The 23,196-nt window shown below is 38.0% G+C and overlaps 4 protein-coding genes across 6 annotated transcripts; 1 reads left to right on the plus strand and 3 right to left on the minus strand.

The window, feature by feature from the left end:
- The first annotated feature begins 1,428 nt into the window (after nt 1-1,428).
- On the plus strand, nt 1,429-6,122 carry LOC114734048 (RNA demethylase ALKBH9B-like). 2 transcript variants are annotated; one of them, XR_003739129.1, is made up of 7 exons: nt 1,429-1,705; nt 1,918-2,469; nt 4,311-4,396; nt 4,546-4,856; nt 5,006-5,077; nt 5,171-5,773; nt 5,850-6,122. XR_003739129.1 is itself a non-coding variant. In XM_028921541.1 (6 exons), exons 1-6 carry the CDS (start codon nt 1,537-1,539, stop codon nt 5,445-5,447), a joined length of 1,467 nt encoding a protein of 488 aa, XP_028777374.1. In that variant the 5' UTR covers nt 1,429-1,536; the 3' UTR covers nt 5,448-5,833. The 2 variants fall into 2 exon arrangements, 1 of the variants encoding a protein (XP_028777374.1); XM_028921541.1 differs by lacking the exon at nt 5,850-6,122 and having other exon boundaries at nt 5,171-5,833.
- Nucleotides 6,123-7,232: 1,110 nt separating this feature from the next.
- On the minus strand, nt 7,233-17,489 carry LOC114734051 (E3 ubiquitin-protein ligase AIP2-like). The gene is made up of 6 exons (XM_028921546.1): nt 17,460-17,489; nt 9,436-9,637; nt 8,978-9,203; nt 8,688-8,890; nt 7,609-7,824; nt 7,233-7,492 (listed from the first exon to the last, which is right to left on the minus strand). Exons 2-6 carry the CDS (start codon nt 9,580-9,582, stop codon nt 7,343-7,345), a joined length of 942 nt encoding a protein of 313 aa, XP_028777379.1. The 5' UTR covers nt 9,583-9,637; nt 17,460-17,489; the 3' UTR covers nt 7,233-7,342.
- On the minus strand, nt 11,540-14,310 carry LOC114734050 (F-box only protein 13-like). Its single transcript, XM_028921545.1, has 2 exons — nt 13,656-14,310; nt 11,540-13,092 (listed from the first exon to the last, which is right to left on the minus strand). Exon 2 carries the CDS (start codon nt 13,066-13,068, stop codon nt 11,833-11,835), a length of 1,236 nt encoding a protein of 411 aa, XP_028777378.1. The 5' UTR covers nt 13,069-13,092; nt 13,656-14,310; the 3' UTR covers nt 11,540-11,832.
- Nucleotides 17,049-22,575, minus strand: LOC114734047 (ubiquitin carboxyl-terminal hydrolase 18). Of its 2 annotated transcripts, XM_028921540.1 has the most exons (12): nt 22,010-22,575; nt 21,580-21,790; nt 21,372-21,460; nt 21,195-21,280; nt 20,951-21,113; nt 20,707-20,830; nt 19,873-20,030; nt 19,059-19,143; nt 18,514-18,726; nt 18,342-18,403; nt 17,306-18,047; nt 17,049-17,194 (listed from the first exon to the last, which is right to left on the minus strand). In XM_028921540.1, the coding sequence occupies exons 1-11, from the start codon at nt 22,264-22,266 to the stop codon at nt 17,342-17,344; spliced, it is 2,154 nt and encodes a 717-aa protein (XP_028777373.1). In that variant the 5' UTR covers nt 22,267-22,575; the 3' UTR covers nt 17,049-17,194; nt 17,306-17,341. The 2 variants fall into 2 exon arrangements, with proteins under 2 accessions (XP_028777373.1, XP_028777372.1); XM_028921539.1 differs by having other exon boundaries at nt 17,049-18,047; nt 22,010-22,574.
- Between the last annotated feature and the right edge of the window lie 621 nt (nt 22,576-23,196).

Consider the following 23,196-nt stretch of genomic DNA (forward strand, 5'->3'; position numbering starts at 1 on the left):
ATCTCAATCACATACCTGTCACTTGTCGCGTTTGAACAAATTTTTGTTAAACTTGATATTAACACATTTTGTATGCACATGTATTTTTAATTGTGTAAAATTAGAGAAAAATCTTTCAATCTTCTATTTTTCAAAAGAAAAATCTGTCAATCGATCCATATGTTATGTATTATGTTTGTTTTTGTATTATTATTATTATTATGATGGATGCGGTATTTGATGTCACCAATGACACGACGTATATCCATGGTTTGGTGCCTAATACAGAATTTAAAGCAGTTTTCCAAAACATGAATAGGTCAGGGTGAGGAACCAGATAGAAAAACCGTATCAATACAAAATCAATTTGCAATAATTACAGCAATCGAAATTAATAATTATAATAAGAATAAAAAATACACTAAACAGGAAAATACAACGAATTGTAGTAAGTACAATAATCAAATAATCAATAATCAACGCAATGGCGTCAATTTTAATATAATACTACATTTGGTCCTAATTATAAGAGCTAGTTGACTAATTTGAGAATATTAAGAAAAGAAGTTAGATTAGTTATTTGTAATAAATATGTGTTATCTTTCTTAAAATATCTTTACTAATCAAGTATATTGGTTAGAACTACCATTGTTAGAAGGACTACTTTAGAAAAAAATGGATAAATATTAGAAACAAAATAGATTAGTGTCTTATATTTAATATCAAAATTAAAGTTAAGTAAGATCTTACGTTAAGGATCAGATATAGTAAAAAATCGCACCGAATAGGAAACTCAAATTATTCCAAATCAATTTGAATAAAATAGGAAATATATTAAATGTTTAATCTACGTTACTCCGAAACAACTCCAACCATAGTCAAAATTACATGTAATTTTGTAATTTTTTGCCCGGAACATCTAATTTTGTAATTGCACTGGCAATTTTGACTGACCGTAATATCACCAACAAATCTAGTATCTACTTCTGCGATTTTAAATATACTATTCATATTATAATCTAATTTACATTATAAAATAAGTCTTATATTTAAAAACTAACGAATATAATCTATTGGTGATTTGCATATCTTAACACACAAGCTTGAAAAGCTCATGTCACATGACCTATGCTGCAAGATTCAAATTATTATTTTATGATTTTTTGCCAACATTTTATAAAAAAAAATTAAATATAGTCTAATTATGAGCTCTAATGAATGATTTACAAATAGCGTAATTTTTTTTATCTTAACAGTATTGCACTGTTATAAAAATATTAAATAATTGAAACTTTTTTTTATTGATGAAATAAAAGTAGTAGCATGGTTGTTTAGGTCGTAGTAGTTTTGTAGGAATACTGAAAAAAGGAGGACTAACAAAAAAATCCCCCGGCTCCCCCTGTATATATATGGCCATACATTGTTTAGAATTAACGAGATAAAGAATAGAACTGAAACTGGAAAGCGGAGTGATCTGGGCGTGTTGTGCTTTCTTACCACTGTTTCGCAGGCGAACCAGGAGCGGAATCCGGTTCCGGCATCTCAGTCGACTGGGCCATGGACGGGCAGCGTTCCAGATCCGATGACCCATTCCTTCTCAATTACCAGCCTTCCGAGCTGCGAATCGCCTCCGAGTTCTTCGCAACATGGCTTCCCTTTCTCTCCAAAGATCTCTGCGGTCGCTGTTCTGCAATTCTTTCTGACCGCATCCGTTCCATTGACCCCGGTAAACTGCTTTACTTTTCTTTTTTTGTTTTTTATCGGCTCTTGGTCTCTTCTCGTGGCGTTGCTTGTTATATTTAAGCGTAATAATTGAAAAGCAATTATGGACCTTGGCAGATTCTTTGCTTGTTATTTCTTTGGTAACTATATTCTGCATGCGCTAAAAAGTGTTGGTAGTTTACTGATGGAAACGTTTCTCCCTTTATAATCTTGTAGAGCCTCATGGTGATGCTCCCAGAGAGCAATTTGAAGACGATTCGAATGCTTCTGTTGCTAATAATACGCAATCGCATGAGACGGGTGACGATCATGACGATAATAATTCTCTTGGGAGTTGGAAAGATGGGGCAGAAGCGAGTTATTCGGGTGAAGCATCTGGGTGGTCTGAACCAGTGAGTGAAGTCAATTACGAATCCCCTTTATTGGAGACCCCGAGCCCTCGTATGTCTTGGGCGGACATGGCGCAGGAGGATGAGTTTGCTGAAGAAGAGCATAACGAGTTGCCGGCCAATGCAAGTTCTTCGGATGGAACTACAACAAAAGTTCCCGAGAAGCCTAAGTTGTCTTGGGAGCAGCGAGAGTACCTTAGGTTTATGAATGTCCGGCGTGAGAAGGACTATATGTGCTTTGAGAGGGTTAATGGAAAACTTGTCAACATACTTGAAGGGCTTGAACTCCATACGGGTATTTTTAGTGCTGCTGAACAGAAAAGGATAGTCAATCATGTTGCTTCACTGCAAGAGATGGGAAAAAAGGGAGAACTGAAAGGTTTGTTGTCTCAACATGCTAGTATATCGCACCATTTATTTTGTTAGCATGACCTATGAAATTTATGCTAATATATGTCATTGTCTAAAATTTATAGTGAACAGATAACTGTTTAGCCTTAATTACACAGGTCACTGTTAAAAAACAGCAATAGCAGAAAGCCAATTTCAATGTGGATGCCTAGGCCTTGACTTGAATATGCCGGCTATATTGTTCTTCTCCTGGCGATGGTTTTGGATTTTTTTTTCTAGCTTGACACAGAAGGACTCCCTATATTTAGTTGTCTTCTACTCTGCTAACTGCAGGAATTACTGCTGCCTTTATCATCTGATTTTACATATGTGAAAGGAAACACACGGATGCATTACAAGATTAGTTGAAATCACTTCTCTTGTCTTCATTTCTAACATATTTGAAACTTTACAGTCGGTAGTCTTGAACTTGGTTAATGTTAAATTGTAGGGTATAATCAAATCACTCTTAGTGTTATAGTGCGCAATGGATGAGTAGACGATTATGCAGATTAACCATCAGATGACTTTCACAGGGAGAAAACAAAGAAATGAAGATAAGCTATTAGATGACCAAAAGTACTCGCATGAATTTGATGATCTATCATCATAGCTGTATTTCCCATTGCATGTTATTAGTAGTGATGTGATTAAGACTGCATATCATTAAAAGCATCCTTATTTTGTTTTGCATTTTATTCTATTGTCATGTCTGTGGCATGATTACTCCTCTACTACTTATTGGCTCAGATCCTATAAGTTTATGAGATAGCAATTCGTGACCACGACATCACAAACAAATCAAAATAAGACTGAAAATCCTCAAGATTCTGGTAGGACTAAGTTCGTAAAGGTATTTCTGGGAGCTGAACTGACATGTTCATTTAAGGTTTAAAGATTACACTTTTGTACTCTAAGATTGCGGTGGTTGTGAATCTAAAAAGATTGTTGCAGATAAAATAAGAAATCTCATATATGATTGGTCATATAATTGTAGTTACATAGATGCTTTTTATAGAATATCTTTAATTAATAATGTAAGAAGATTAGCTAATTAAATTATTTTTTTGATAGACAAGTAATTGATGGAATTCCCAATGGGATGGGTATTGCAGGTTTTTTTTCTGAAGCAGGCTAAATATTTGTACGTTTTGGGGAATAATTTTGTTATTGTAAAAGAGTGTGGATTCTGTCAAAATACATTCTTTGTCCTATGAATGTATCTTTTGCAGTCTTTTCTAGCTATAAATAAAGTTAACACTTCATACTTGCTATTGGATAATTCTGCCACGAGAGCAAAATTCTGATAATTGAAATATGTGTTCAGTGTGGATTCTGTCAAAATACATTCTTTGTCCTATGAATGTATCTTTTGCAGTCTTTTCTAGCTATAAATAAAGTTAACACCCCATACTTCCTATCTTATAATTCTGTCACGAGAGCAAAATTCTGATAATTGAAATATGTGTTCAGAGTGAGGTGAAGAATCGTGAAGAAACCCGGATATAATTTTCAGTTGCAGATAATGTTCATTATCTCAATGATAAGTAGTAAATCATGTAGATGTAATTCTCTTTTTTTCTGGAATTTTAGGGTTCCCAACAACTCAGCGTGGTCAATGAGTTGGGAACTAATCAATGATCCTTTGTTTAGAGTTATGGATATATTCATATTGAAATCATGGGTTGCCTGTGTTAACTACCATCCAAAAGAATGGAAAGAAAAACAGTTCTCTTTTTCCTCAGTTGGCTGTACTCCATTGATTATTAGGTGTAATAGGAGGTATTATTGCAGAGGGACTATGTTGTTCATTCTTTTAAACTCTTGCAGGTCGGACGTATACAGCTCCTCAAAAGTGGATGAGAGGCAAGGGACGCCAAACTATCCAATTTGGGTGCTGTTACAATTATGCAACAGTTAGTCTATTTCTTATGCCTCCTTCACAAATCTTTTACGCATTCTTTCTGGAAATAGAGTAACTTTAATACCTGAGTAGCCCCATTATGATCGCTGATTAGTTTGATGGGGGAGATGGAACTCTTACTTTCTCACATTCTGCTTGCAGGATAAAGATGGTAACCCACCTGGCATTCTTCAGAATGTGATGGTAGATCCTATTCCTGACCTTTTCAAGGTCATCATCCGAAGGTTGATCAGGTGGCATGTACTTCCTCCTACTTGTGTGCCTGATAGTTGCATTGTTAATATTTATGAAGAAGGCGACTGTATACCTCCGCACATAGACAATCATGATTTCGTTCGACCATTTTGCACTGTATCATTTCTTAGTGAGTGCAATATAGTCTTTGGATCCAACTTAAAGGTTGTCGGTGCTGGGGAATTTGATGGTTCAGTTGCCATTCCCCTGCCTGCGGGGTAAGTATTCAGTCAGTATTTATTTCTTGTACTTTATGTAATTAATTTTTCAAATATAGTAACTTGGCCAAAGATTTGGCATTGATTTTTCAATCAAGTGATGGTTACAATGGAGAAGCAAAAATCTGATAGTAGCATTTTCCCTCCAGATCTGTACTTGTGTTGAATGGAAATGGAGCTGATGTAGCTAAGCATTGTGTGCCTGCAGTTTCTTCGAAAAGGTACTTAATGAAATTGTATTTCTCCTGCTGCTGTCCCTCTATGTTTTTCATGTTGATTTGACTCAAATCCAATTTTTTTCTAATATTTATTAGGATATCTATCACATTTAGAAGGATGGATGCTTCCAAACGGCCTATAGGATATGTTCCAGAGCCTGATCTGCAGGGGATCCAGCCGTTGGTCTTTGAGGAAAAGAGGTCTAATGGATCCAGATCTCACCGTCATATGAAGAAACCAAACCGAAGAGGTCGTAGGAATGATGCAATGGGACCTGCAACTGGAAGAGATAGAAATTTTGAGCCTCATGAATTAACTCATAGTGCACAAAGGCCTTCAAACAGGCAGAGCAGAGGAAGGCTGGGTAGTTGATCAATGCTCGATATTAGGATAAAGGTTCTTGGTGGCTCAGTGTTAGCTCCAGTATTCACAGAAAGTGTTGGTTGTGGTCATGTGATTTTCTATCTATGAACAGGATTGTCATGCAGGCCTGATCACTTTGGTTTCTGAGGGGACACAGACAGCATCCAATTTTATATAATCACCTTGCACACCCACGTTGGTCAGTTGAGAAGTGCTTTAGTATTTTTCTCAAGCAATGTGAACGTGGATGTCAAGAGTGGTTGCCATTGGTTATTATAAGTTATTGTGATTTGTATCTTCTTTAGTACCGAGCTTAAAAGACTGGAAGTGTATTGGTGAGCTTCAAATATGTTCTTCATGCTTTATTAGATTGAAATTATTCTTTATTGAGGCAATGTTTGTATTGAGAAGGCCGCGCCGCTGGATTTGATGGGTTGAAATTTATCGTCGGATCAGCTACGCTTCAAAGTTGCTTGTTTGTATAAAGATGGTGCTCGGTACGTCAAATTAACTCGTTTGTCCTATGAAGTATTGCGCTTGTATTTTTTTTCCCTCGTGATTTGTATTTTCCTGAGAAAACGAGTAATTTTACTTGTAAGTATAGTTGTTCATCTGAGATGTGCCAGAACTCGTCTAGTGGGGCGGCGTCATTATTAGAATGGTTGATACTTGAGTCCTTATTTATTTTTTGTTGTCAGCGTCCTTGATTGCTATGTGATTTATCCATGTTCTACGAGTTATATATTGAAGATTATTATCCTGAAAAGTCGTAATCTAACTGAACCAAATCTAGAAGGAAAGAGTATTACCACCTATCAGCTATATGAAGAGAGGATAACTCAGCCTTCTTTAAGATTTGCATCAAAGCTGCTTGGAGTAAATAAAAGAAAGGGAGAATTTCACTGTAGGACCGCAGAAGATAATTAATCTCAAAAAGCCCCCAAAACTTTCTGAAATCTCACTCCAGGACCAAGGGGCCAATCTGATATTAATTCCACAAATGAAATGACGCCACTGCCCCTAATAGAAACTTATTTCCTTGAGGGAACAAGTGCGGGAGAGCGCATTTGCAAGGGGAACTAGCCAATTTGCAAAAGAAATACATATATTCACATGTGGAATTAGTTCGTTTACATGTGGACTGGTTCAGCTGAAGCATGGGTTTGTGAAGGAACAAGTGCGGGAGATCGCATTTGCAAGGGGAACTAGCCAATTTACAGAATAAATACATATATTCACACGTGGAATCAGTCCGTTCACATGTTGACTGGTTCACCTGAATCATATGTCCGTGAGAGAACAAGTGCGGGAGATCGCATTTGCAAGGGGAACTAGCCAATTTGCAGAAGAAATACATATATTCACACGTGGAATCAGTCCGTTCACATGTGGACTGGTTCACCTGATGCTAAGGGTAGTGGCGTCATTTCGCTTGTGAAATTAATATCAGATTGGTCCCTTGGTCCTGCAGTGAGATTTCAGAAAGTTTTGGGGGCTCTTTGAGATTAATTGTCTTGTGCGGTCCTACAGTGAAATTTTCCCTAAAAGAAAAGCCCATGTGCTCGGAGTTACGGGCCCTACCAAACCTCCTCGCCTACTCTTTCCACGCCTATACGATACCGGACCTGGAGTAGAACCTCTCTCCCTATCAAATGTAAATCACGACTCGAGCAATTGGTTAGGACCAAAAACACAGGCATTCATGGTGAAGTCCCTATCAACTTCGGTATATAGCATCAATATCCAGTCGAAGTATAATCAAATGGGCACAGGATATCAAAAAACAGCCAACAATAAGTAAACACCTGAGAAACTTGAAAGGGTATTACTCTATCTTCAATAATGAACAATTCACATGTAGTAGTTCATAAAAATTGCTGACAATACAAGGAATAGATAACCATCTAAACATACATATATTCGCCACCACGAACGGCATTTTCAGCACCCTTTCTCTCTTCTTCTGCTTCCTTCTCGCGTTCTTTCCAGCTCTCATAGGCATGGTCATCAGTTTGCAGCTCATACCGACAAATAGGGCATGAATTATGCTCGTCCTGCAACATAGAGACGATATTTTTAACAAAGACAAAATGTTATTAAAAAGGGAGACCAAAAATTGCATGTTCTTCCAAATTGTTCCCAACATATCAGGGCAAGTTCCCAAATATACCAGCCATGGCTTCAGACAAGGTGGGTGGAAAGTGTGCTTGCATGGCAACTCCTGCATTTTGTCATTTAAAGCCAAGTTTTCCTTGCAAATTGCACACTCGGCATCTTTCCCCAACTTAGCCAGGATTTCCCCTGTAAGAGTAATGACCGGAAGTTTTGCCACAACTTCTTTGCTAGCAGGAGGGACTTTTGGAGGCGCTGGACCATCACTCAGCATCTAAACAAGAAGACATATAGTGATGTTTAGTGTTTTCATACGATATCTGCAATTCCTCTCGATTTGTAATCCAATACACAAATTGATAGGTTCTGTTAGATTAGCCCTTTGATGAAGCAATGCAAAGTGTAATTATAGAGCTGCCTTTTATGAGTAATAGAAACAAAAACAGGTAACACAAACCAAGTGATTTGAATTGAGTAATAAATTAACTGGGTTCTCTGATCGAAAGACAATTGCTAAAATTTTCAAAAATAACATGACAAGTGTATGGTTTTCACAGACAAGTATTTAATTCCCTAAGCAAACTATATGCTTGAAATGTTTTAATTAGAAAAATCATAAAACGGTAGTTATCTTTCGAATGAAAACTTAATAGTAAACATACAAGTGACCGTATCTAAATCTATTCTTTGACATAAATGCTCTTAAAGGACAGAGACAATGAGCAACACCATGAATAGGGTAAAATGACATTAGCAGATAAGTAGGTTGCTTATGGTGGTTCCTTAATCAATCTGGAAGAAATACTTGGGTGAACAATCTCAAGTGTAGGTTGGCTTTACTCAGGAACAAGTAGAACGGAATTATGGGGGCTGTAATGGGCAACCTCTTCATAGTCAACTTAAATCACTTGTTTTCCGAGTTGAGCTATAAATTACTTCTCATTGATCTTAAATCAAGGCAGCATGGTTTGTCTTGCTTAAGCTCCAAATCTGAACAATCAATAAGCCCCACAACATGCAATTTATTTGTCTAAGGAAACTGAATCTAGAAATTGAAAGCCACGTTGACATCTGAGAATAGAATTGGAGCCAAGTAGTCAACGGCAAACAGAAACAGAGAAGATTTGGGATGAATACCAGTGGCACGGCATCTTCTAATCTATTCAGAAGATCCTGAAGCATATTTGCAGCATTTTCCCGTGAAGGATCATCTGCCGCTAAACCTTGAGATGATTCAGCAGAAAAAAGTGTACCAGCTGTTGTCAAGAGGTTTGACTGCACAAGCCATTGAGGCTGAGGAGGCTCGGGATCCACAGTAAGGTGTCCCTCAAAAAGATACCCTAAATCCACACAAAACATGATACCATCTCAGGGAAAGAAAGAAGTTAAATTATTTCAAACCTTTACAGAATGTAAAAGAGGGTCACCTCCATTCACAGGATTCTGAGCTGGTTGTGAAGCTTGTGTCGGATTATCCTCTAGATGCAACTCTCCCCTCGCCTGAGAAATGCAACCCTTCAAGTGTTCCTTCTCAGATGGATCAGAAACAAGCAATTCAGCCTGCTCAAAAAGCCCCAGCCCAGCATTCCAGAAACCCGGTGCGGTATACCTGGTCTTCAATACAGTAGCAACTCGGCATATAGCCGTATAAAACTGCCCACATCAAAGTTAATTACGCGGTTAAATCCTTCAACAATGGTGTCCATGTTACTCACTAATGTATTACTAACAAAAACAAGAGAATTTGAAAAACAAGAACCGAAACCAGAAACGGCGTTAAAATTAAATGGGCGAACCTACAAGTGATACAAATTGAATCGAACAACACAAACGCGGGAAAAAAAAAAAAAAAAAAAATCAAATGAAAGAAAGTAAGCAAGCATACAGATTTGCGGAGAGAGGGAGAAGCGGATGGATATTTTTGTTGAAGGAGGGATTTGAGAGAGAACACAGCGTCCTCAAACTTTTGCTTCTTCCCCAAATGTTTCTGCAATTCCTCCAATTGCAGTTTCACCGAATCCTCCGATTCCATTTTCTTCTTCTCGTCTCAGATAAGAAATCTGGGAAGCGTTGCTGCTTGGGTTGGTTTATATATCCTTGGGAATGGATTTTCTTGTCGAGGGGGAAACCAAGCCGGTCTAACAATCAGAGAGGAAGAGGAATGGTCGTCTCCAATTTGCTGAGCAACTCCCTAATTATTTTCGTTCACGCTGTTGCAGGGTACATTTATGATTTATTATTTATTTTTCGTCTAGTATTTGCCTAGCCTTTTTTTTCTTTTTCCAGATTAACTTGGTGTTAGGCCCGTGCTTATCATTTATAATTTAGGTTAAAGTATACTTTTAGCTTTTTAACTTTATATAAAATTTTAATTTAATTTATTAACCTTAAAAAGTATACTTTTAGTCTTTTAATTCTTTTTTTTTTTAAAATGATGACATTAAAATTTTAAATGTTGATAAAATATTCTCAACTGCTAACATATTAAATTTAATTTTCAAAGCATCCATGATCGTTACAAAAAATATCATCAAATCCTAATAATTTTAGGATTCAAGGACCAAATGTATACTTTAGCCTATAATTTATGAATGATGTTTTTTATTTGCGCCAAAACATAGGTATCCTCAAGGCAATATTATATATATATATATATATATTAAATATTGATGTTGATCCGTTTGTGATTTTTTTTTTAACCAGCAGATTCATTTGTGATTAATTCTTTTAAATCCACTCACAAAATATATTGAACTCCTCGTTTTGACAACAAATTGTTAAAATATAAAGTAAGAGGCAAAGTTAATACCGCATCGAAGACAGCAACAATTCATCGTTATATGTATAAAGATCCTGTTATTGGAAAGAAGAAAAAAAGAACGTGTTGCGTCAGAGGTATGAATCGAGTGATTAAGTTAAACCATGAAACGGATTAACAGACAAATAGTCGTCAAGACTGGAATGGTTAGCCGGCGCCGCTAGGAGGCAGCAAATGTCAAAGATAGGAGGGGAAGAAAAGGTAAAATTAGTGTTTTGCATTTTTTTTAATCCAAGGTAAAATTGGTGTTTTAACTGGTCAATTATTTTACCCTTTTTTTAATAATTACCGACAATATGTAGGGATTAGAGATTCTCAATTTAAATAAGCTAAAAAACAAAAATACTAATAGAGATTAAACCCTAGAGATCAATTCACATTTTATAATACAAAATAGGAGATCAACTCCCTCCAATCTTATCTATTTTATAAGATCGTATTAACATTTAATACATTTTTTTCAATTGTACCCTTAATTATTTATTCTCTCCCATTTCTATAATCTCTCTTTCCTAATTATAAGAGCTAGTTGACTTATTTGAGTAGATTAAAAAAACAAGTGAGGTTAGTTATTTGTAATAAATAAGTGTTATCTTTCATAAAATATCTTTGCAAATCAAATTTATTAGTTAGAATTACTATTATTAGAAAGACTATTTTATAAAAAAATAAACATGAAAAACAAGGTGGATTAAAATCTTATACTACCTCCGGTCCTTAATATAAAACTCTGTTTGATTTTTATTTTGGTCCTAAATATAAGACCCCAATCCACTTTGTCTCTCATATTTATACATTTTTTTTCAAAGTAACCCTTCTGATAATAAGAGTTCTAGTCAATACACTCGATTAGCAAGGATATTTTAGAAAAGACAATAGCTATTTAGGACAAATAACTAACTCAACTTACTTTCTTAATCTCCTCAACTTAGTCAACCAGCTCTTATAGTTAAGACCAAAAGTAGTATTTAGGATCTAAATAACCCAAGGTAGTACTATATATTTCTCTTCTATTTATTGCTTTTAGCTAATTGTCTCGGCCATATCATAGCTCAACGTTTCAATCCAAACAGAGTAAAAAACGCGGCAATATCAGAAGCCGACTTGCCATGAAAGGAAAAGATTGAGATCCGTGGGCTTCACTTGTTCACAGAGGAAAACCCCAGAAATATAAAGGAGAAAGAATTCTCAGGGACATCATTCATTAATAATTAATAAATAATAATAATGATAATTTTAACAATAATAATCACAGAAACAACGTACATCTAACAATCAATGAAGATAATCCGAAGATCTCAGTTACCTATCAGTCACTGGGTTAGTTTCATACAAATCTCCGCTAGCTATTTGCTTCAATACTGACTCATGTAAACCTCAAGGAAGATGAAAAAAATGAGCTAGCAATAGCATAACAACAATCAAAGATCGAAAGGGCAGGCAGGGCAAGGCGTTCTTGCTGTGTCATACAGAAGCCTCTATCCTGGGCTCGAACGAGAAGGCAGACATAAACTCCATGTCTTGGCCTTTAATGCAACATTTTGGCAATTCAATCCATTCTTTAGTCCTCAAATCACACACAACATAAGTGCATAGCTCAGGAGAATTCAAGCATACAAATATCTGATCATTCACCCCCACACAGTTAATATCTGCCTTCTTACCATACCACTCATGAGACATTGCTGCAGGCATGGCTGCAATCTGGTGCCAGCATCGCCCGGCCTCATCGTACTTCCACACCCGAAGACTCGTGCTTTCCAAGAACTCCGACAACAGGACTACCAGCATCTCACCATTACACTCTACAACATCAATGGAGTACTCACAGAATGCAGGCAACAACCTTGGATACTCAGAGAAGCACTTGTTTGTCAGATTGCAAGCTACTACTGTCCCTGAGGAGCTTAGGAAGTAGAGTATATCCTCACCATCTTTGTTAGTAATAACTGATGAGTATTGCTTAGAAGGGCTTCTCTGCATGTTACTTGCCACGACATTTCCAGCCTTACTTAGGAAGTATACAACATTATCATCGTTTGAATCATATTCCATAGAGTTGTCATCAACCTTTCTCCTCAGCGAAGTCTCATCTTCCCAGCAACCACGGTTTGAGTCGTAGGATATGAAAGAGAGAAATGGAAGTTCACCGAAGACTAACACTATCTTGTAGGTGGAGATAGATGAAGTCATGACAATGGCATTAAGGGGTTGATTCTGTTGGGCTAAATGCGGAGGAGGAAGATGCCTACGACTTCCGGTCACAGGATTGCATACAATAAAGTTTCCAGATGATTCGCGGTAACAAATCAAGCCACCTGAGGCAGCCACTGGCATACAACCTTGGTCAGAATCTTCCTGCAGAGGAGGAGCATTGTTGAGTCTTTTCCAGGAGCTTTCGGCAGAGTCAAAGACGATGGATTGGTTGAGATTGGGAGCGACCATCAAGAACCAAGGATCCCGAGAAGGAATCTGAGAGCAGGCGAGCTTGAAACTCGCAGAGGCTGCAGCTGATTTCCATCTTTTGCACACGGTGCTAAGGCGGAAGAATGTAGAAGTTGGCAGCCATGAGAGCACCCTTTCAAAGAGGTCTTCATTAAGGTCGTCTAGAGAAGGGCAGTTGGTGAGAGGACAGTCTCCATTTTCTGGTGACTTTCTCTTCAAGCTTGTCCTTTTACCTTGCCAATTGTTAAGTCCCATTGACACGAAAGTTGCCAGAGACAACTGCGAAAACCAAGTGACCAGGACGTTAGCAATTTTTCTTCTTTAAAACTGGGAAATGGAAGTGAAATAATGCTTCCAATTGAACCCGGAATTTGTCAGCGCAAAATAAAAGAAAGTCCCCATGAAGTAAAATAAAATGATGTCTGGGGCAAACTCGACAAGTGATTAAAGCTGTGGATTTAGGGAACTGATACAGAGCAGAAAGGAGAAAACCCTCGGAGAGAATTTCTATTCTTCAAAAACAGTTAATCTTGGGACTTTAGATGTGAACGAAATTCCGGATCCTCCCCAAACCCCAGAGAAGAACAAGGACGCCTTCAACAAGGAGGGAAATCCACCTATATGTTCAGTTGAAATCGGACGCTAAACACACATAGCAAACCCCCTCTTTTTTTTAACAGATTGCAGTCAAAATCAAACACCCTTTCACCACATCTAACTGAAAGAATGATCAGATTTTACAATGGTAAAGACACAAACTTGATCGGAAGGTTCAAAGCTCACACGAGAAAACCCCAGAAACTAGCAATACAGAAGAACGTAGAAAATCAAGAGAAATGCACCTGAGATAGAAGTGAAGGAGCCGCCCGGAGAGAGAAATAGCAAGCGTCAACGAATAGGGCTGAGGATGAATGGTAACTATGACGAGGTCGTATTTAAAAGGGGGTATTGGGTGAAGGGCAAGAAGATCCGGAAAAAGGGAAAAGGGAAAGCGAGGTGAACAACGAGTAGGAAGTGAGGTGGGAAACTTCGTGGGTAGCTAGCTCTAGGGTACACGGGTGGGTATATAAGAGAGAATATATGAGAGTGATCGGATGGAAAATGAAGGGGAAATGGTTGACTCTGGAGTGTGGTCTCAAAGATTGGGGCTTTGGATTCGGGTTTGACACCAAAGAGACAAGTGCCGGCACATGTAATCGCTTTAATCGTCGCAAAACTGCATAAAAGGAAGAGAAAGTAACAGAGAGTTTCAAAGTCGCTCGCCTATGTCAAAGGGGGGTTTGTCATTTTTGTGTGTGGCTAGCTGAGTCTGACCCTCCCAAAGCAAAAGCAAGCTCTTCCTCGTTGAGGAATCTTTGTCTTTTGCTTCTGCAACACCCCACAGCCTTCACCAACTAAAAGTCAATGCTCCAAAGTCCCATCCACAAGCCAAGCATAAACCCCATTTGGCTTAGGATTAAAATATTGGTGAAGAGCCAAAAAGCCGCTAATTAAGCTCCCTCCTTCTTTCTTTTGCTTTTGCTCCGCCTCGTGTGCTCGCTTTGTGGATGATGCTCCCAAGTCATACGCCCAAAACCCAGCCAGGCTCCTCCCAGTGAGTTTCGCACATGAGGCTTCCCATCTTTTCTCAAAACGGCCCGGCTTTTGGCCCTTTTGCTTTTCCTCCATTGCGAATCCGAATAAACCCTTTTTTCCTGTTCATTCACTCCTCTAATTACTGACGGCGACTTGTTTACCTTTATGGTAATTTGACGGATAATCTAAAAGCAGTTTTTGATGTTTCAACTTTGATGAGTTTCAAGGCGGAAGAAAGAAAAAACTTTGATGAGTTTCTGATAACTAACCAACCTAAAATTCTTTCACCGGCTACAGCATGGTACTTTATGATTTATGAAGCTAGAGCTATTGCTCTGATAAGGGTTAGTTCACCGGCAAATCTTCAAGGTCCCCAAACAAAACAAAAAAAAACTTCACCAGCAAATGCATCTAAAGATTTGAGACTTAAGCTAACTTTTTACACTTTTATGGTACAGTATATAGTATAAATATAACGTAATGCACAATTCAACCATAGTTTGGTTTTTCCTTTATTTATTATTTTTTCCCCCATAAGAAGCTCCTTTAGGCCATGGTTGTGAACAGAAATAACACTGTGCACACAGCCATGGCTTCATGTCATCCTGTAGCTCGTGCCTCAGGTAATGTGGTGTCATGTCAGTTGCTCAAACTTTTTAGGGAAAATTTCACTGTAGGACCGCACAAGACAATTAATCTCAAAGAGCCTCCAAAACTTTCTGAAACTTCACTGCAGGACCAAAGGGCCAATCTGATATTAATTCCACAAACGAAATGACGATACTGCCCCTAGTAGAAGGGAACAAGTGCGGGAGAGTGCATTTGCAAGGGGAACTAGCCAATTTGCAAAATAAATACATATGTTCACACGTGGAATCAGTCCGTTCCCATGTGGACTGGTTCACCTGATGAATGCGTTCGTGAGGGAACAAGTGCGGGAAAGCCCATTTGCAAGGGAAACTAGCTAATTTGCAGATGAAATACATATATTCACACGTGAAATCAGTCCGTTCACATGTGGACTGGTTCACCTGATGCATCCGTCCGTGAGGAAACAAGTGCGGGAGAACGCATTTGTAAGGGGAACTAGCTAATTTGCAGAATAAATACATATATTTACATGTGGAATTAGTCCGTTCACATGTGGACTGGTTCACCTGATGCATGCGTTCGTGAGGAAACAAGTGCGGGAGAGCGCATTTGCAAGGGGAACTAGCCAATTTGCAGAATAAATACATATATTCACACGTGGAATCAGTCCGTTCACATGTGGACTGGTTCACCTGATGCTAAGGGTAGTGGCGTCATTTCGTTTGTGGAATTAATATCAAATTGGCCCCTTGGTCCTGCAGTGAGATTTCAGAAAGTTTTGGGGGCTTTTTGAGATTAATTGTCTTGTGCGGTCCCACAGTGAAATTTTCCCAACTTTTTATTTTAAACTTTTTAAAATATAAAATATATTTGAATGCTCACGTCACGCCCCCGTGTTTCTTCTGTAAATTATTTATTTATTTTAATGGGTTTACTTTTTTTTTTTCCACACAAACTCCAATTCTGTAAATTATCTATTTGACCTTTTCTTTTGCCTGATATATATGCTATTTAGTTGGCAAAAAATAAAGATATATACTAACCCCAATTCTTAATATAAAATTAATTAATTAATTTGAGTAAATTAAAAAAATTAGTTATATTAGTTATTCACAATAAGTAAATATTATTTTTCCTACTTATCAAGTATATTGGCTAAAACTGCCATATTAAAAATATTATCTTAAAAAAATAAATAAATACAAAAAACAAAATAACTTAGGATCTTATATTTAAGATTAAAATAAAAACCAAACAAACTCTTGTATTAAGGACAAAAATAATACTGTTTAACATATGTGTTTTATTTAAAAGTAAAAATTTGAAAAGAATTATATGCCACGCGAGACTAGTATGCACGGTGTAGTTATCAAGGTCAGTAAATTTATTAAAAACACGAATAAAATCACATGGGATTAATCAATAAGGTAGTTCTGTGGCCCCAAAAAAAAAAAGCCAATGAAGCAGTTCGCCTTACTTCCCCCCCCCCCCCCCCCCCCGGGAATGAAAAACGCCAGCATAATACAACGCCCAGAAGATGACGCCTTTGGTCATCGATATAAATATTAAGCCACATCGTAGAAATTCAGCAAAGGGTAGGCATCCAACATTATTTTGACCTTCCGCTTTATTCAATCCGCTCATTGACATGGATTTATAAATTCCTCCGACACGGTTTCAGTGAAATCTAACCTTATAATCAGCCAGGTCAAATCAAATTTATTAATTTATTTATCCAAGGCTTTAAATAGGAAGCGTAGTTTCGACAGTTATGCATGAAATCTAAGTTAAATCTTACTATTAATAGGATGTTTTCCTTTAAAAATAAATTATAAAGATCCACAATTACATCTAGTCAGACTGACTTTATGTCACGTTTTTTATTCTTTAAATTTTTTACACATTTCATCAGGATTAAAAATATAACTTTTAATTTCACCGAAAACAACAGCAAAGAGATAAGCATAAGCTGGCGTCCTTTGTCTTCTGTAGAATGAAGTACAGAGACCAATCATGAGAGAACATGTGGGGGACAAAGGAACACATGAGAACAAGATTACCTTGTCGCGTAACAAAAACAGGGAAAAAGAAACGAGCTTTCTTATTGCAAAATTAGAGGAGGCAGAACGTTGGGGATATCATGAAGAGTTCTATACTGTCACTATAATCAAATTAGAGAGTCCATCTAAAAATGTTGCAATAGGATCCAAGGTTCCTGCAAATAATGAAACCCCAGATAAAAATAATTTCCCAGCCCACCACCTCTTCCCGATGATGGGATAATGATCAAATGATATTAACAAATAACAAATTTAACTATACCTACGTTACTGTTAATTTATTTCCTCCTGATATTTGCAGTTTAAGAACTGCAGAGCGGCGATCCTCGCTTCAACTGATGCATCTTAGCCGAGGATGTTTCAGTGGGTAACGAACTAATGCCAGAAAATTTCGTACCACCCTCCTCAACTGGGATCCCGTTCTCGCTTGCACTGGAATATCCATTCCCATAGCTTGATTTGAATTTAACATCCTCCAATCCCCCCGAGTCTCCCCCGTTTCGATGATCCGTTAAAGAATAAGAATTCTTATCAAAGCAAGAAAAGCCGTTTGGCAAACCTGGAGAAGGATCAGAATTGCCTGTATGAGTGTCACCTTGCTCTTCGATGCAGCCTGAAGTCTCTCTTAAGGGAGATGAACATGGATTTGTTTGGACCGTATCTATGCTCTCCAAATCTTTGACAGCTCGAGAAGCAAGCACATGCGGTGATTCAACAGCACTTCCAGAAGCATCACTAACAAAATCAGAAGTTGACTCAACATCAACCGTGTCCACATCCATAGAATTCTTTCCAGTCAAGGAATCATTATCGGAGGCAGAAGCCTTCAAATCTGAACTAATATCTGATGGCAAAACCTTTGAACTGCTACTGCAAGTCACAGTCTCCATACTTGAGATGCTTTCTGGTTGCTCAGTTAAACCAGGCTTCACTTCCACTTCATCTCTTTGCTCTTCTGGCATCCGTAAAGACTCACTAGTTTGAAGGCCAGAAGGCCGGGCACTGATCCTGTCCAAAATACAAACTAAAACCTGTAGCTTCAATCAGAGAATTGTTTATCCAAAATTACAGTCCGAAAAGCTACATGCCCCTGCCCCTTATGTCCTCCATGCATATCAAGCACATGAATTACATGTAAACACCCTATCTCAAACAATCCATGCAAATTAAAACACGGGCTAATGCTTTCTTTCTCAAGAAAAGCTAGCTAAAGGCAGTCACAATATAAGTGAGCCTCTGCCAGTATGGATTTTAGAAAGAGAAAGAGAGAGAGCCTTAGCCTATACACAATCACATCGGTACCTGCTGTATAACAGCATGTATGCTCCCTGAGAAAGTACCTCCTCCAATTCTACGCGCACAACCTGAGAAAATGGCAAACCAAATGAGAACGCTGAAACTAAAAAGTTATGCACTGTACATGGAGATTAAAGATGAAAATATGAAGTTGCAAGCGAAGAAAGAGAAAACTTACTTTGCAGTCATCAATCCTATACCAATTTCCGCGAAAACCCTTGATGTAGCAGATATAATGACCAAAAAACGAGGCATTCAGCATATCAAGATGAACTACAACAGCATATAGCTTATAGACATCAGATCCATCTCCTGCTTCACTCATGTAGGGACTGAGGTTTAAAGTCTCGGGGAAGGTTATTCTCTTGTTGAGTTTTCCAAATCTCCCACTCTGCACATGCACAACACTAAATAATAACCTTATTCTGCATGCCCCAAGGGGGTGGCAATTTTTTTTTTTTTTTTGGGGGGGGGGGGTGTTGCACAAGGTGCAGTCCAAAACATATTCAAACTCTTATTTCTCTAGGGAGAAAAAACGTATTCGGCTATTCGCACAACATTAAGATTATCACTCATAATCACAAGGCTAACCCCATACATCCACACATTGCATGCATGTTTTGGCAGGGGACAGAAGTACCACAAATCTTAATAACTCATTTCTAACTAATTTAGAGCACCTAATAACAAGCTAGTAAGACATCCTGATCAAATTGCTCAAACCTGAAATCTTTTCAAGGCAATTGTGAGAATATTTGGAGCACTTTTCACTGTTAGACGTTTCCATGCCTTAACATAGTCATTACACCTGCAAAAACGAGCGAGACTTGTAAGGGACAGGACCATGCTAAGTTCCAAAGAGTCTCAAGGTCCAATAACATCAGCAACCCTCAGTTATTCAATAAATGAACTACACTATCTTTGCCACTGCTTCTGATTATTTGGCCTCTCTTTGGTGTTCAATCCATGGCCTCTTTTAAAACAGCCTCCCAACAGATATAGAAAATAATTAATGAGGTAATATCTTGAAGTTGTTTGCTTTTGTTATGTTATTTCTTTGCATCTTTGCTTATGAAATTATCCTCATCTTTTCAGTAATTTGCATTTGTTTCCCATATTTCTTCTTTTATTCCCCAAGGAAATTTTTTTCAGATTTGAAAAAGGAATGTAGTGTTTTTAGATGCAAGATAAGTTTCAATATATAGTGTTACTGCCATTCTTCTTTGATACTTCCCAAAACTACTGAGTTGTCCAAGGAAGCAGTAATTATCAATGGTTCACAGTTCACTGCAACCTTTTCCCAGTAGAGAACCCCCTTTTGAGTTAACAAAGAGAGAGTGGCTAGCCTTCCCAAAGGAAACCCCAGAAAGATTAAATGTCCAACCTAATAATGACCATCAACTTAAAGCAAAGGGGGAAAATGGTTTCTATGTTGCTGATGTCATCAACAACAGTTGAAACAAAGTAAACATTTCATCACAAGATAGCCAACCATTTTAAAGGCATCAGTATCTTCTCAAAAGGAAGGCAACCTTACCCATCGCATTTATACATGTTTTCCCCATGAAGCCACTCCTTGACAGTAAACTGGTCTAAACATTCCTCCAGGGAGGCAGCATCACCGTGAATTTCAACTGTTAAGTCCATCATATTTTCATACTGATTCGAAACCTTATCACACTGTGTGCAAATAACCTGTTTTCCCCCAAAAGAAAAAAAGTTGGATTCACAGCGACATCCATGTCAGAAGCAAAATAACAGAAATGAATTTGGCAGCAAAGACAAAAGGAGTGAAAGATTTAAGCAGTCCAAAAGGCAAAATCATGGATCTACAAGAAAACCATAACTCAAAAAGCTCACAAAGCCAGATTCCATCGCAACTTGTATTTTACCCAAATGACAACCCAGCCAGAATGCAGAAAAACATTATCTTTCACAATATCAGTGCAATTCTTTCCAGAACATTGTTAGCTTAAAAAATAAGTAGAGTGCCTTCTAACTCGTTTGTAAAGTTTGACATAAAATGTGCAGCTTAATCACCATGCTGACACAGACTCTGCGCCAATTTCTCCCACCAAGGATCATTTCAACATAAACAACATTTGTCCTCGCCTGAAAAGGATTAAGACATCTGAAACCACATATATGTCCACCTAAAGCTAATTCTACTGGAATATCAAGTCTCTGATACTCTTCTGAACTCCGTCATGTGCACGTGAGAGTTCAGAGAGAACCAGAGCATCTTCAATTTAATCAATTATCTATCAAAGTGATTATTTAGTCTCTAATTTTCATTGAGCACACCAAAAGCAGTAACAAGGTATTCAATCAACATAATAATGCTGATTTTCTTACTGATCAGAAGCATAACCTGAGATTGAAGGTGACCACCAAAAATGTGCTGAATTAGGGTTGTCTCTTGAACGTTAGAAGGTACAGCTCTTTCTCCCCCAAATTCATCAAGGCAAACAGATTGCATTGTATCGATGGCAAACCTACAAGAATATCAGAAGCCTTTACTGTTTTGAATCATTAACTACATAGAGTCCTTCTAAACACGGCCAACGCGCAGTTAACTACAGAAAGTCAAGAGATAGCTGCAGTAGCAAATAAACCTCATGAACTCATGAGCATCCTCTTGGCTTCCATAACCAAAATCGCCACCAATATTATGCAAGCCAGAAAGTATATGCATTGGAGAAAAAGCCTGTGAACTTTGCCTTACTCGTTCAAGGTGGGCTTGAAACTCGCATAGAAAGCACCAACCATTAAAACTGCCTGAAAAAGTAGTTACAAACACGAGCATGAGGAAAAGTCACAGAAACAATCAGAAGCAAAAAGTCTTGTTAATGACATTACATTCTTGGCGGTGGCCTTTTTCCATCAAGTAGGCAACGAGTGGCTTTGTGAATGAGAGACATTGGAGAACCACATTAGCAAAGCAGCTGCACAGATTCACAACAAATTTGTAACTGAACGTTCTTATGGCAATGAAATGATCGCATATAGTAAAGCTTGGTTGTGACAAAAAAGAACCTATTTCCACAATTCAACAATCCGCAAGGAGGAAATCCCGGTTTGTCCCAGTTAAAAAATTTAACAAATTCATCATACGGAAAAAGAACCTGAAAAGGGGAAAAAATGGGTCAAACACTCAAATTTCAGTATGCCAGAAAACGCACAAGATTCAGCCAGGTAAGCAAAGCGCAATGTATTTTCCATCAAGGCACATAAAGAAAATTACACTTTTGGGATGCTTGATAGGCCTGGAACTGGAAGTGCCGGAAGCAGGTACCAATGCTATCGAAGATAAATTTTTACCCCCAGCCGCAGACGCTTTAGACCTACGATTAGTTGCGCCAGCTTGAGTCGAATTATTTCCACTGGATAAATGAACATCCTTGCATTTCGACTTATGCCCAGAGTTCCAGTGTGACTGTTGGCATGTCTGTGAGCTGATAAGCACATGCAAAAATCAACTTGCCAGGTTAAAAACCAATATAACGCGCCCACTTCACGGGTCAACGTTGAAGTTGCGGCATCGAATTAACAGAAATCCATAACAATGAAAACCACTGAATTGCCAAGACCCTAGAGATCAAAATCCCGCAACCACATTGGAAACAATAATAACAGGAAATCAATGATTCACAACGACTATTTGTTCGACGCACCAGTATCTTACGGCTTTACAGCGCGAGCACTTTTTAGTGCCAGAGTTGCCGCAGACAACACAAACAGGATCGTCCTTGAGAGTGCCCGGCATTGGAATTGGATCAGTGGGTCGCTCCCCCTCGAAATTGGCGTCGACCTCAAAGTACTTCGAGGCCGTCTTCTTGACCAATGTATGCAATCCAACAGCTACGACAAAAGCCGAGAATATTAATTGCAGGAACCAATTCAGATCCCACGATACTCCGGAGACAAGCATCTACACCGCCCCCGCGTTGATGATCGATGATATTCCTTCGATCCTACGGCTGTTCATCGATTAAATTACATGCACAACAACATGAGCTTCCCACAACAAAAATTAGGGTTTTTGTTTGTTATCCTTGGTCATGTGATCAGCTTTGAGGAGCCAGAGCTGCCACCATCTCTGCTTCACATATATAAAAGAAATAAATAATCTCCGAGTTCCTTGCCGTTTCTCGTTTTCCTTTCCAAATCAAAGCACCAACTAGAAGAAGTGTGATATTAATTAAAGAGTAAATCAAAAAGTGTTTATCTATGTCTTTTTCTCCTCTATATGACGATGATGATGAATTAATGGTACTAATAAAGTTGTTTTCTTTCCTGTAACCCCCAAAAAAAAAAAAGTTGTTTTCTTTCCAAGATAAAACGTTGTTTTCCTGGAAGGGAGGCCTGTCGCGTGTGTACTGTTTCAGTACTGTGCAGGGTTCTCTTGGGCATGTGAGACTGACACGTGTTTCCATCTAAGGACCGAATCATCAAAGAGAAGACCGTGCAGATTGCTCCAAATATCTTGAGAAGGCTCCACGGCTTTCTCTTTGTTTCCTTATGATTCCCACATTGCAGAAAGTTGAAACTATGTTACTCCTCCGGTCCTTAATATAAGACCCATTTAACTAATTTGATTAGATTAAGGAAGTTAGGTAAGTTAGTTAATTATAAGAAAAGTGAGACATTTTTCCTAAAACACCATAATCATTTTTCTTAATACCCCATCTCCCTCTTTTACTTGATTATGGTTGAGGGAGTATTCATAGGGGTAATTTAGAAAAAATTGATAAATATAAAAAAGGGGTCTTATATTTAGGACCAAAACCAACTTGAGAATTGGGTCCTATATTAAGGACCGAAGGAGTAGTATCTTTTAATATATTTGCCCTAAAAGAAC

This window comes from Neltuma alba, unplaced genomic scaffold, assembly GCF_004799145.2.
Source record: "Neltuma alba isolate B1F8T4 unplaced genomic scaffold, ASM479914v2 tig00013064_pilon, whole genome shotgun sequence".
Classification (NCBI taxonomy): domain Eukaryota; kingdom Viridiplantae; phylum Streptophyta; class Magnoliopsida; order Fabales; family Fabaceae; genus Neltuma; species Neltuma alba.

Bases quoted from the DNA above. Each gene is read 5' to 3' on its own strand.
- LOC114734051 (XM_028921546.1), bottom strand. From the start codon at position 9,582: ATGGAATCGGAGGATTCGGTGAAACTGCAATTGGAGGAATTGCAGAAA. The intron at 7,825-8,687 runs GTATTCATCCCA...CTTCTTGTTTAG, and splicing joins TAGAAGATGCCGTGCCACTG to ATGCTGAGTGATGGTCCAGC. The intron at 7,493-7,608 runs GTATATTTGGGA...TCTATGTTGCAG, and splicing joins CTTGTCTGAAGCCATGGCTG to GACGAGCATAATTCATGCCC.
- LOC114734050 (XM_028921545.1), bottom strand. From the start codon at position 13,068: ATGGGACTTAACAATTGGCAAGGTAAAAGGACAAGCTTGAAGAGAAAG.
- LOC114734047 (XM_028921540.1), bottom strand. From the start codon at position 22,266: ATGCTTGTCTCCGGAGTATCGTGGGATCTGAATTGGTTCCTGCAATTA. The intron at 21,461-21,579 runs GTAATTTTCTTT...TCCCCTTTTCAG, and splicing joins CTATCAAGCATCCCAAAAGT to GTTCTTTTTCCGTATGATGA. The intron at 21,114-21,194 runs GTAATGTCATTA...CTACTTTTTCAG, and splicing joins AAAAGGCCACCGCCAAGAAT to GCAGTTTTAATGGTTGGTGC.
- LOC114734048 (XM_028921541.1), top strand. From the start codon at position 1,537: ATGGACGGGCAGCGTTCCAGATCCGATGACCCATTCCTTCTCAATTAC. The intron at 4,397-4,545 runs GTTAGTCTATTT...TTCTGCTTGCAG, and splicing joins GCTGTTACAATTATGCAACA to GATAAAGATGGTAACCCACC. The intron at 5,078-5,170 runs GTACTTAATGAA...AATATTTATTAG, and splicing joins CCTGCAGTTTCTTCGAAAAG to GATATCTATCACATTTAGAA.